The following is a 12,620-nucleotide window of genomic DNA, read 5'->3' as shown; positions in this document are numbered from 1 at the left end:
GGGTATTTATCCCACTTTGTGTTCTCTAAGCAGGTCAGATCTATGGCTTGGTATCTTTCATTAGTTTTGAAAAATTCTTAGCTATTATCATTACACTTACTATTCTCAGCTATTATCATCATTATTATTATATTCTCTCTGCTTACATTACCCGTCTATTCTTGTATATTGTTCCACTTTCTCCATTAGACCCCTTAGCATATTGACCATAGTTATTTAAAATCCATGCCTGATAACTCCAAAATCTGACAGAGCCATGTCTGACTCTGGTTCTGATGGTTTCTTCATCTTTTAAGACTGTGGTTTATTTGTTTTTATTTATTTTTCTGTTCAGTTTGGTTTTTGCCTCTTACCATGCCTTGTAATTTTTTATGAAAACTAAACATAATGTACTGAGCAGCAGGAACTGATCTAAAGAGGCCTTTAGTATGAAGTTTCATTTATATAGGTAAGAGGTAGGCCATGTTACTGTTTCCTGTAAGTGTCAGAGGCTTCCATTTCCCCCAGTGTCCTTGCACTAGTCTCCGTTACCTTTGAGTTTCCCTAGAAGTTCCTTGTTAAATAGAGTCTTTGTCTTTCAGCTTAGTTGTAACCTACTGTTCCTATATTGGAGCCCTGTTGGTGATGAGATGCTAGGGAGGCGAAGTACTGTATTATCTCGTGATTAAATCTCCTCTTTTTTCTTGTACCAGAGTCCTTGAGCTATGACCTTTGGAAGAGTTCCTGTGTGTGTGTGTGTGTGTGTGTGTGTGTGTGTACCCCAAGCTATGACCTTTGGAAGAGTTCCTGTGTGTGTGTGTGTGTGGGTGTGTGGGTGTGTGTGTACCCCAAGCTATGACCTTTGGAAGAGTTCCTGTGTGTGTGTGTGTGTGTGTGTGTGTGTGTGTGTGTATCCCAAGCTATGACCTTTGGAAGAGTTCCTGTGTGTGTGTGTGTGTGTGTGTGTGTGTGTGTGTGTGTGTGTGTGTGTGTACGTGTACCCCTACCTATGCAGCTGAACTGTAATTGGTTAACTGTCCTGCCCACAGGTCGCATATCAGGCTCTAGTAAAGTAGTTTCCGTTAAGGGCAGGATTTTGCTGAGGGGAACAGAATTCTGGATGTGTTTCACATGGTTGCTTCTCCCCATCCCCCAGCCCAAAGCACACGGGATTTTCTCTATCCCTGATCACCCAATGAGAGCCTGGGGGAACTCCTAGAGGGAAAAACCAAAAAAATGTGGGTGTCCTCCTACCCTGGGCTCCCAGGAGTTTTAGCTCCCAAGCTGGCCTGCTCTCCACCTCTAGCGGTGTATCAGTCACTCCAAGTCTTCCTGCGCGGTGGGGCTCGAAGGGTTTCTGCTCCAGGTGAGCTGTGGCTGTCTGCACTCGCGCTCCAGCTTTCCACAATTTGTCCTGTGACCTCACTTCCTGATGGATCTAAGAAGAGTCATTGATTTTCAGACTGTCAGCCTTTGTCTTATTTTGAGGATGGGAGTGACAACTTTCAAACTTTTCACATGTTGGAGAAAAACCAGAAGTCCTTTCCTACTTTTTTATTTATCAACTTTTGGGCATAAGTATGGGTTTTCTTATTATAAAATTAATGGTTGCGTGGACAAAGCCGCGGGTGTCTGTGTTCATGCAGGTTGAAAGAGCAGAGCCTCGTGAAAGAGCCGAGGCCCCGGGACCTGCTGGAGAGCAGCAGTGACAGCGACGAGAAGGTCCCTGTGGCCAAGCCGTCCTCACTGTCCAAGCGAAAACTGGAGCTTGAGGTGGAGACAGTGGAGAAGAAGAAGAAAGGGCGGCCTCGGAAGGACTCCCGGCTCCTGCCTGTGTCTCTGTCTGTCCAGGTGAGGCCAGCACCTGTGAGCTCACCCTGTGAGCTCAGTGCTGGAGCCTCAGTGTGCCTCATCAGTGGGGGAACAGGCGGCCCGGACACGCACGCTCCCCTGGGGGACGTGCTCGCCCCGACCTGCCCGCAGGCCGCCCTCCCCCCCACCCAGTCCTTGAGCCAGCTCCCTGGGGTCAGCCACCCGGGGTGTAAAGTGGGGATCGCTGTAGCGTTCCCCTGTGCTTTCACCCTCGCCGAGTGTGAATTGCCGGGGAATGAGCCCCGCCTCACCTCTGGGTGATGCACCTTTGCCTGACACTGTCTACAGGGCAGGGGCAGGGCTCAGGGACATTTCTGCTTTTGCAGTCGCCAGCTGCCCTGACTGCAGAGAAGGACGCTGTGTGCTTGTCTGTACCAGCACCTGCACTGAGGCTGCCTGTGCCAGGCCCCCAGAGAGCATTCACCCTGCAGGTGAGCAGACTCCCCACCCCCAGCCTGTGTGTGTGCACCTGTGTGTGTGCTCCCTCCACTCCCCACCCCCAGCCTGTGTGTGTGCACCTGTGTGTGTGCTCCCTCCACTCCCCACCCCTAGCCTGTGTGTGTGCTCCCTCCGCTCCCCACCCCCAGCCTGTGTGTGCACCTGTGTGTGTGCTCTCTCCGCTCCCCACCCCCAGCCTGTGTGTGTGCACCTGTGTGTGTGCTCTCTCCGCTCCCCAACCCCAGCCTGTGTGTGTGCACCTGTGTGTGTGCTCTCTCAGCTCCCCCCCCAGCCTGTGTGTGTGCTCTCTTCACTCCCCACCCCCAGCCTGTGTGTGTGTGCACCTGTGTGTGTACCCTCTCCGCTCCCTACCCCCAGCCTGTGTGTGTGCACCTGTGTGTGTACCCTCTCCGCTCCCACCCCCCAGCCTGTGGGTGTGCACCTGTGTGTGTACCCTCTCCGCTCCCACCCCCCAGCCTGTGGGTGTGCACCTGTGTGTGTGCTCTCTCCGCTCCCCACCCCCAGCCTGTGGGTGTGCACCTGTGTGTGTGCCCTCTCCGCTCCCCACCCCCAGCCTGTGGGTGTGCACCTGTGTGTGTGCCCTCTCCGCTCCCACCCCCCAGCCTGTGGGTGTGCACCTGTGTGTGTGCTCTCTCCGCTCCCCACCCCCAGCCTGTGTGTGAACCCTCTGCACTCACCACCCGCCAGCCTGTGTGTGAACCCTCTGCACTCCCCACCCGCCAGCCTGTGTGTGTGCACCTGTGTGTGTACCCTCTCCTCTCCCCACCCCCAGCCTGTGTGTGTACCCTCTCCACTCCCCGCCCACCACCCTTGTAAACCCTGGGTTGTTAAACTGACTAAGGGCTGCTTTCCGCTGTCTCTCTATCCTTCTGGGGGAAGTTTTAGCTGATCAGGGTAGCCACCCAGTCTTAGCAAGATTGCTGGCCTCTTCCCCTGGGGCTCCCGCCCTGTCCCCCGATGCCTCTTTCCCCCATGTGGCTTTGTAGTCCCTGCTGCCATCTTTGGATGGCAGCTCCTTCAAGATTTATCTCATGTCCCCTCTGGAAGCCTCCGCGGTCTCCACAGTTGGCCCTCAGGTTCTGTGTCTGCTGGGCTGTGGGGCAGTGGTCTGTCTCCCAGCCAGCCTGCTGGCCCTCCACTTCGCAGGGCCCAGCAGCATCATCATCAGGGCTGACAGCGGAGGCTTGTGACCATGTGCTCATTCAAAACACAGTTCTAGAGCAGATATGCCTTAAGACCCAGGGGCCCTCTAAGTCTCTTGGCCCAGCTCCTGGACCAGGTCATCACCGCCTGCCCTTTGTCCCCTGACCTAGGTGCACTTCCTGAGGAAGCCTGGGACTGGTGTGTAGGTCACTTCAGCCTGGCTGCCCAGCTCGCAGCCTGGCTGCCCCTCGTGGGCCCTGAAGCACGGGTATCATTCCTTCCTGCCGCAGGTCCTCTGGACCCCAGCACAGGGCCTCCCATAGTTCCTTCTTGTCGGTGATGTGAGCTGGGGCAGGGCACACAGAGCCCCCACAAACTCTGACAGCCCCACGGGGCCTTGACCGCTGAGTGCTCCCCGGGGCTCCTCTTGGTTTGCCAGGGCCTGGCTCCCGGCCACAGCCAGTCTTCTGCCTAGTTTTCCATACGGAGTATGTCAGTTAGCTACCCAGAAAGAAGGGCTGAGGCGGAGCCCCTGCGGAGCCAGACACCGAACCAGGCCCTCGAGTGCACACTCTTCGGGACGCCCCTGTGAGGCTGGCCCCCAGTGAGCAGACCGAGGCTCCCTGCCAGAGCAGCTGGAAAGAACCTTAGGATTTTCTAGACTTTTCCTCCAGGACCCAGCCCACACTCTGTTAGTGCCTGTGATCCCTGAAGACCCTTCAGTTCAGCCAGAAGGCAGGAGACTCCTGTGTCACTCCCGCCTCTGTCCCCAGCTCGCTGTGGCCTCCATGATGGTGCGCTCTTGGGCAGGCCGCTTGCCTTCCCCCTCGTGGGGGAACGTGGTGGGGTTAGGAGGCCTTGGGGTCTTTAGTTCTGATACTGATTCTCTGCACCACCACAGGGATGACAAGACAGAAACCAGCTCCCAGCACTCTCCCTGCCCTGGGTGCTGCACATGCAGACCTCTGGCCCTCCTGCCTGTCCTGTTGGGCCCCCTGCCTTCACCCTCCTGTTAGCCAGCCAGCTGTCTGCCTCTCTGTCTTCCCCCAACCAGGGGGCCCCTGAGCATCCCGCCTGTCCCATGAGCCAAGGCTGAGTGGGGCCACTGTCACCTGAAAAGAAGTGTGCTTCCCCCCAGGTGAGCTCCGACCCCTCCATGTACATTGAGGTGGAGAACGAAGTGACCACCGTGGGGGGTGTGAAGCTGAGCCGCTTGAAGTGTAACCGGGAAGGGAAGGAGTGGGAGACGGTGCTCACCAGCCGGATCCTCACCGCCGCCGGCAGCTGGTAAGGGCACAGGCCTCCACCTGGCCTCTCGACCCCACTTTTCACGTCAAGCAAGCACTGTGTGCCCCACTGTGCGGTGCTGTTACCATCAGGGGGGGTGTGCCCCTGTCCCCCTGCTTCCGTGGAGGCCTGCACAGGCCTTGCTCTGGGCCAAGCATGTGCCTCTGTCATCTCAGTCCCCACACACCCAGTGAAGTCAGCTTCATCGTCCCCGTGTTCCAGGTGGGGGAACTGAGTCCCAGAGAATTTCCATCCAGGCATGCTGACTCCATTGTCTGAACACATTTCTGAAGTTCTGGTTCCAGGCTGAGCTCTGCCTGGTTCTCTCTGACCTGAGCTGGTTCTTTCCCTGGACCCCAGGTTTCCAAGGAAGTCAGGATGAGTATCACCGGAGTCCCCAGCCCAGATGTTCCCAGATCCATCACTTTGAGGGGCGACCTTAACTCAGTGGTTGGTCACTCAGTGTCTTCCCCTGGGCTTCCAGGCCACATCCCCAGAGTCGTCCATCCGGGAAGAGGACGGGCATTCTCCCCAGAGGCCTGCTGAGGCACAGGGCCCCCTGGTCAGGACCCAGGTTTGATACTCCCATGAGGATTTTCTGAAGATGATTGGCTTAGAGACACTCATTTAAATTGGACTCGTAATCATTTATCATGAAGTTACATGTGAAATGTTTTCTCAAGTGTCAGCAAGCACTTGGCCTTCCCCCTTAGGTCAGGGTTCCCAGGGGCCCTGAGAGGGTGTGTAAGGCTGAGCCTAGAAGGAACCACCACTCTATCCCTCCTTCCTGTTCTGCCCCAAGATGAGTAGGCTGGGCTCTCAATCCCAGGTGCCCACGAAGGGCACAGAAGCCTGTGCTGTGTGCTGCCATGGCCTCCCCTCTTCATCCCCACCGTGAAGCAGCTAACATGCCCCAGCCTGGGGGCTGCGGGCTGTTGACACAGCCTCCTCCATGGTGACCCAGCAGCGGCTGGGGAGGCCTGCCAGGGACCAGAGGCCCAGGCCCAGGCCCAGCCCAGTGTGCAGACCTGCCCCCCAGGCCCTGCCGCCGCCGATTGACGCTTGCTATGCAGCGAGCCGGCTTAGGGAGGCTTTGCTCGTCAGAGACAGTCAGACAGGATTCTCTCCGAGAACCCCCTGCTCAAACAGCTCTGTAAGCAGCGGCACCTCCCTTGGTGCTCCCTGTCCAGCAGCCAGTAACAGTAGTGTTGGGGAAGTAAAGGTGGGCAGCAGAGCCCCTTCCTTGGCTGGCCTTGCTGTGGGCCTGCCGCCCATGCAGACCACAGGCACTGGCTGAGCGAAAGAGAAGTGACGTGACGGGGCTGCCGGAGGTCTGCTAGGGCCAGAATCTCGCTGCTGGCTGCACACCTGCTCCCTCCTCTTGGAGCCCGGCTCCTGCCTCATCCCAGTCCTGGGGCCTCTTGGGGGGCCCTTGCTGGAAGGCAGCAGCCTGCCTGTGGGGAGCATCCCTGAGGGGCTTAGTGGCTGCTCAGAGGGGAGGACTTGACAGCACCCACGTGCTTGCTTGTGAAGTGTCCTTGCTGAGGGAGTGGTACCCCTCTCGTGTCCCGCTGTAAACCCAGCTGTGAAGTCCTTCCGGCATGCAGCTGGCACCCCGTACAGGGACATGCCCCACCGATCCCCCACTGCTCCCTTCCCCCAGTGCTCCCAGCCTGTCTTGGAAGAGGCCTTCTCAGGACTGGTCTAGCTAATCACAGACAGAAGACTGTCGGGTGGGTGCTGCTTGGCCACATCTGACATATGAGGTGTCCTTCATGTGTGGCCATCAGGCAGCGGTCCTGTCTCCCTCTGCTGCACGGGCTCCCAGGAAGGCCAGTGGCGTAGGGCAGCCCAATGGGGAGGCCCTGCACCCCAGGGCAGCTGCCTGGGCCCCAGCTCCCGGTCATCTGATGCCTGTCCCTCCTCTGCCTCCCCAGCGATGTGGTGTGTGTGGCCTGTGAAAAGAGGATGCTGTCAGTGTTCTCCGCCTGTGGTCGCCGCCTCCTCCCTCCCATCCTCCTGCCGTCCCCTGTCTCCACTTTGCACTGCACGGGCTCCTACGTCATGGCACTCACTGCTGCGGCCACACTGTCCGTCTGGTGAGAGGCAGGCCTGGGGTGGGCCAGGCTCCAGGCAGGATGGGGCTCTGTAGAGCTCCCCAGCAGATACGTCCTCGGGCCCTGCTGGCCCGGGGATCTTACTGCCCGTGGAGGCCATGATAAGTCGCACATTGTTTCTGGTGGCCACCCTGTGTCGGGGGCGGGAAGATGTACAAGTGGAAGTCGGGCAGGCTGCCTGGCCCCTGTTACCGTCCTTACAGGAGCAAATCGGGTGACAGTCACGGTGCCTGATTGCATGTCCAATGTCCAGAAATGGTATCTCAGCTGCCAGAACGTGGCCACACATCTTCCAGAGTTGGCGTGGTGTTGGTGGCAGGCCCCACAGTTCTGTTGCCTAGGCCTTCTGCTATGCGGAGGGAGTATAGTGGCCCATGGGGGGCAAAAGCCACTTGTGGCCCAGAACCGTCTCCGGAGAGCCCGGGGGTGGGTGTGCACCATGTCTGAGCACCAAGCGTGCTCTGAGGCATTTACCCCAGCTGGAGAGTAAGCTGTTTCCTGTCTGCCTCATAGGGATGTTCACAGGCAGGTAGTTGTGGTGAAAGAAGAGTCTCTCCACTCCATCCTGGCAGGTAACCTCAGCAGTGGGCCTTCCCTGGGTGGGTGGAGGGTATCGGGGCCGGGCCGCTCAAGTCCCAGGTCTGATGGGGAACAGGCCCTGGGCCCAGCCCAGCAGGGTGTGCAGTTATGCTGTGGGGAGACACAGCCTCTCGGGGGCACATTTGAACCAGTCCTCAAGAGGCGCCCGAGAGCCTGGTGGGTGGTGGTGAGAGCAGCACACGCAGAGCGGAGCAGCGCGCCACTGGCCACTGTGTCAGTCCTGAGGCGCCTGCTGCGGCACCGTGGGGCCACGTTCAGACTCGGCCTTTGGTGTGAGCGCCGATCAGAACACAGCGCAGACCCGTTCTTGTGGTGTCTCCCCAGGAAGTGATATGACAGTGTCACAGATCTTGCTGACGCAGCACGGAATCCCAGTGATGAACCTGTCCGATGGGAAAGCATACTGCTTTGATCCGTCACTTTCCACATGGTAAGCAGGCCACCCTGAGCCCAGCCCTCCTGGGGGAGTGTCCTTTTGAGCTGGAGCCCAGGGTGGCTGAACAAAGGCTCCTGGTCCTGGCAGGCCTGCCCGGCCTGGCTTCTGAGATTCAGACCCTAGAGTGGAGGCCACAGGGACAGCCCTGCAGGGCTCTGTGTGCTACGGAAGGTGGGTCTCAAACCTGCTGGTACAGGCCCCGCTGTCCTGGGGGGGCTCCTGGCCCCGGCCTCTCTGCCTCAGGGCCTGTGCACAGGGACACCTTCCTTCTTCCACATTGCTCTCTGGGTTGCTTTGTTTAGAATAGGCGTTTGGAAATGGTCATGGTTCTCGATCTTATTTCCAGCCCGGCCTTCTTAGCTATCGCTGGCATAGGTGAGTCAGCCTCACAACAGCTTTGCCACCACTCGTCCATTTCTGTCGCACAGAGGAGCCGAGTGGTACTTCCCACTAACTCTGTGCCTCGGTGAGGCTGACCCGTCCCTCACCACGTGTGGTGGTCAGCACCTTTCCTCTGCCCATCTCGGAGCTCGGGGCCCTTTTCTGTTCGTCAGAGGTATTAACCCAGACCTACGGATCGTGCATGTCGTGTAGCAGCCAATCAGAAACCCTCCTCCTCCGCCTGCCCCTCTGGTCCTTGCGGCCAGGCTCTGCCTCGCGGCTCTGCTCTGCTCCAGTCGCCAGGCACAAGGTTATCCTCACACTGAGATCTCTTTCTTGAGTTTAAAAAAAAAAATCCTAAAACTCCCCACTCCCTGCTCTTCCAAATTACAAAATGTTATGTATTATGTGATTAATGTAATAATGGAACAACATGGTTGTTTAAGAAGGGAAATGTTGACTCCATATTTCAGACACATTTATAAAGGCACCTGGCTATTTTAAAAGTGCGTGAAGAATGTTTTCTTCACAGAGATATGAAGGGTCCAGAGAAGGTAAAGAGCTCACTGCCTGATTGGCCGCTGTGGAAGCTCAGGACACTAGACCCCTGGCATTCCCTAAAGCTTCCGAGGGCGGGCCATGTGGGCCCCGGGCAGGCAGGCATCCCAGGCACACTTCACACACAGGCCCCCGTCCCCAAGAACAGAGACCGTGGGGCTGAACCGTTCCCAGGCTGAAGCAAGAACCCAGCCAGTGACCTTCACTGTCCCCAGTGTTTCCTGCGGTGAAACCTGCCCCAGCGGGGCCCTGTGCTGAGAATGCAGTGGCACTCTGCCTCCACTGGTGTTCTGGCAGGCCACATGGTGCTGCTTTCTTGGCAGCCCTGTCACCAGCCTCTGGCAGCCTCCGAGTTCTGACCTCTGCTCCTCCCTTTGTCTTCCCAGGAACCTCGTTTCTGACAAGCAGGACTCCCTGGCCCAATGTGCGGACTTCAGGAGCAGCCTGCCTCCCCAGGATGCCATGCTGTGCTCGGGACCCTTAGCCATAGTCCAGGGTCGTGCCTCCACGTAGGTAACCCGAGTGCTGGGGAAGGTGGCCAGGTCAGGAAGGCACAGTCCTACCCAGGCCCACTCTGATTGCCTGTTCATGTGCCCAGCCACTGCTCAGCCAGGCAGGCTGAGGGGGCCAAGGGTTGTGGGCCCACATGGGCTAATATCTCAGGGTGCTGGGGCATAAGCCCTGTCACTTGAGAGCCCAGATGGCTGTCTGGTGTGCTACAGGTCAGGAACACCCACGTTAGGCAGTGTTTTGAGTGAGGGGAATGGGCTACTGGCCTGCCACCTCCAGCCAGGAGGGCAGGTGCAGAGTGGGATACATCTGGGGTAGCCAGCGTAACCAGGACGGCCTTGGCTGGGACGGAGCTGACGCCTGCCCACCTCTGCTCCTCACTGGTGCCTGGGGCACACTGGGACAGCTTCGGCCTCACGGTGTGTGCTGTGTTGGTCTCCGCAGCTCGGGAAGGCAGGCAGCCCGGCTCTTCTCCGTGCCTCACGCGGTGCAGCGGGAGACCACCTTGGCCTACCTGGAGAGTCAGGTCGCAGCAGCGCTCACCCTGCGGTCCAGCCACGAGTACCGCCACTGGCTCCTCCTCTATGCGAGGTACCTCGTGAATGAAGGTGAGGCCCCTGGTGGCCCCTCCAGCCTCTCGCGCCCAGCTCAGCCCTTGTCCCTTCTGAGCCTTCTGAGGTGCAGTGGCCTTGGGCCATCTGAACTCTGGCTCCCTGGCAGCAAGGTGGGCCCTCCGTTCCCCATCTCCCAGCCTGAGCTCTTCAGGCCCCCAACCCCTCCACAGGCTCCGAGCCCCTGAGTGGAGGACAGGCCGTGGGCAGGGGTGGGGTGAGGATGCAGGGAAGGACGTGCTCTGAAGGTGCAGGCGTGATGCCCACCCCACCTCCCTCGCACCCTGGGGTGTTAGTGGGCAGGGAGCCAGTCACCCTGGGGCAGGCGTCTCCTGGCAGCAGCATGTGGCCTCTGATGACATGACTGTGTGCATTCACCCCTGACGACAACAGGCATGGCTCACCGACTCGAGGGCCCTCCTCCTCCCGGCAGGCTCCAGTAATGAGTTCGTGCACTCTTCCTGCTCAGTCTGTGTGGTCGCTGACCGTCCTGAGTGCTCAGTCTCCCCAGGCCCCCACACCTTTGCCAGGTGCTCCAGGCACATGCGGCCTCACACCCATTCCTCCGGAGAACCCTCTCCTCTGGCTCCTCTCTGGCTGGTTCCATCTTGGTGTTGGTCAGCGCTCACCCTGCTGCCCCGCATAAGGTCACCGCCGCCTCTGGGGCCTGCCACCATTTGTGGGATCACTTCTGCTTGCTTCTCTTTCTTCCACGCATCTGTGCCAGTGTCCATACACAAGTCACCTCCTCTCTGTCCCTTGCTTCCTCAACCGTAAAAGGAGGACTCAAGTTTTAAAGGAAGACCCCACTCCTAAAATTCCACTGATTCCAGCTTCATCCTCTTACTCTCCACCCTCATCTGTGGGTGATTTCATCCATTCCCTACAGCTTCAGCTGCCCCCAGTGCCTACAGACCCCCAGATTCTGCCTCCAACGTTCTCGCACTCTGCGTGGCTGTGCCCATAACCTGAGTCGATGGGCCCACGCCTGCTTCTCCTGTCCTCTCCGCTCAGTCACCACCTCCTCAGTCTGAATTTATCCCCTTGCCATCTCTTACCTCCTGCAGGCTGCATCCTGACCCTGCCAGCCACCCCTCACACTGCTGCCAGGACATCTTCTCTCAAATCTGACTAGCCCACTCCCCTCCATCCACAATTTCCTATGCTTTCCCATTACCTTGGGGAGTTTATCCCAGAGATGGCTAAGTCTCATTTTTCCTGTGGGCCCAGCACACAGAGGGGCCACTCCATTTGTTGTCAAGGGTGAGTGAGTGAGAATCTGTCATTATGGGTCTCAGCGCCCCAGAGACGTGCAAGAGGCTTTTTGCCCACTGTAGGCAATAAAATAAGTATTGGTTCAGTCTGCTTTGATATCCACAACAACTTAGCATATTCTTGATTTTTTATTTCTTTTTGTAATGTGTTCCTATTTCTGTTTTGTTCTGTTCTTTTGTTTTTTTGTTTGTTTTTTTCTGTAATTAGGGTTTGAATACCGACTCCGAGAAATATGCAAGGACTTACTGGGTCCGGTTCACTACTCCACTGGAAGCCAGTGGGAGTCAACGGTAGTGGTAGGTGCTTCTTTCATTCTTGCCACAAGAATACTCTCTTGAAAAGTAAAGGTGGACGTGTTTTTAAATAAGCCAAAGCGCTTTGAAATTCTTCCACATTAGGCTTCACCAGCACAGTGCGTTCAGTCCCAGCATCAGTGAAAGGGTTGGGTGCCAGCACTGCACCCCTGGCAGGAGGTGGGCCTGGCATCAGAGGCCTAAGGAATACTCAGCCAGGCACCTAAGCTAAGGAAAGCTGCCTGCCAGGGGCTGTGGATTCCTTGTGTAGAGAGGATGGACGGTCCTTCCCTGCCTTCACAGAACTCGCAGTCCCGTAGAGAGGCAGACATGAAAGGAAGCAGTTCGGTCAGTCGGTGAGATAGTTCTAGACTATATTGTGCTGAGAAGGAAAATAAGCAGAGCAAGAAGATAAGCGTGCCTGGGAAAGAGTGGCCAGGGAAGGCCTCGGGAGAGGACCCTGAGGGTGCAACCCAAGGATACCAGCGAGCCGGCCGCGCCGCAGCCTGGCGAGTTTCCAGGAAGAGGTGACAGCAGATGTGACGCGGGCGAGGTACACAGTAGGCAAAGGAGAAGGTGGTGTGAGATGAGGCGAGAGGTAGGAGCAGGCAGTGGGTCCCTGGAGTTCTCGTCTCAGCAACAGGAGCCGTTGGAGGAGTTTGTGCAGAGGTGATGTGAACCGACATGGAAAAGCAGCCGGCTGGTTTTTACAATAGTCCCAGCAGTAGGTGGACGGGACGCGGATCGGTGAGCTCGCTGTGCAGAGGGAAGAAGAGACGGATTCAATGTGGTTTAGAGGCAGAACCAGCAAGACTGGCGAGATGTGCTGGGCGGCGGGTGGGTGAGTGGGTGCGGAGTCGGTGAGGGGGAGAGAGTGATGACCGTGCGGTCCCCTCCGGATTTTCTCGGCTGCCACAGACGGATGCCAGTACACTGACTGAGGTGGGACAGGAGCAGGGATGGGAGAGGTCGTGGACCCAAAGGCAGTTCCGCTGCTTTAGTCAGTCACTGATGAATGACAGAGTCACCTCTGAGCTCTGTCTGCGTGGGCGCAGGCCCAGGGCGGGCAGCGGTGCACAAGGCCTCCAGGGGCCCTGCC

The 12,620-nt window shown here is 57.7% G+C and overlaps 1 protein-coding gene across 11 annotated transcripts in view; it reads left to right on the top strand.

Annotated features, from left to right (window-relative positions):
• HIRA (histone cell cycle regulator) overlaps positions 1 to 12,620 on the top strand; it is an 88,874-nt gene that overhangs the window by 62,540 nt on the left and 13,714 nt on the right. For all 11 annotated transcript variants that reach the window (XM_036993327.2, XM_036993326.2, XM_017675870.3 and 8 more), the window contains 9 exons: positions 1,626 to 1,830; positions 2,178 to 2,282; positions 4,592 to 4,740; positions 6,678 to 6,839; positions 7,371 to 7,429; positions 7,782 to 7,887; positions 9,219 to 9,341; positions 9,787 to 9,950; positions 11,436 to 11,524. In XM_036993327.2, coding sequence (XP_036849222.1) covers positions 1,626 to 1,830; positions 2,178 to 2,282; positions 4,592 to 4,740; positions 6,678 to 6,839; positions 7,371 to 7,429; positions 7,782 to 7,887; positions 9,219 to 9,341; positions 9,787 to 9,950; positions 11,436 to 11,524 — 1,162 coding nt within the window. The remainder of the gene's footprint in view (positions 1 to 1,625; positions 1,831 to 2,177; positions 2,283 to 4,591; positions 4,741 to 6,677; positions 6,840 to 7,370; positions 7,430 to 7,781; positions 7,888 to 9,218; positions 9,342 to 9,786; positions 9,951 to 11,435; positions 11,525 to 12,620) is intronic.

Source organism: Manis javanica, chromosome 15 (genome assembly GCF_040802235.1).
Source record: "Manis javanica isolate MJ-LG chromosome 15, MJ_LKY, whole genome shotgun sequence".
Classification (NCBI taxonomy): Eukaryota; Metazoa; Chordata; class Mammalia; order Pholidota; family Manidae; genus Manis; species Manis javanica.
The sequence above is the reverse complement of the archived record's forward strand: the minus strand, read 5'-3'. Positions and strand labels throughout refer to the sequence as shown.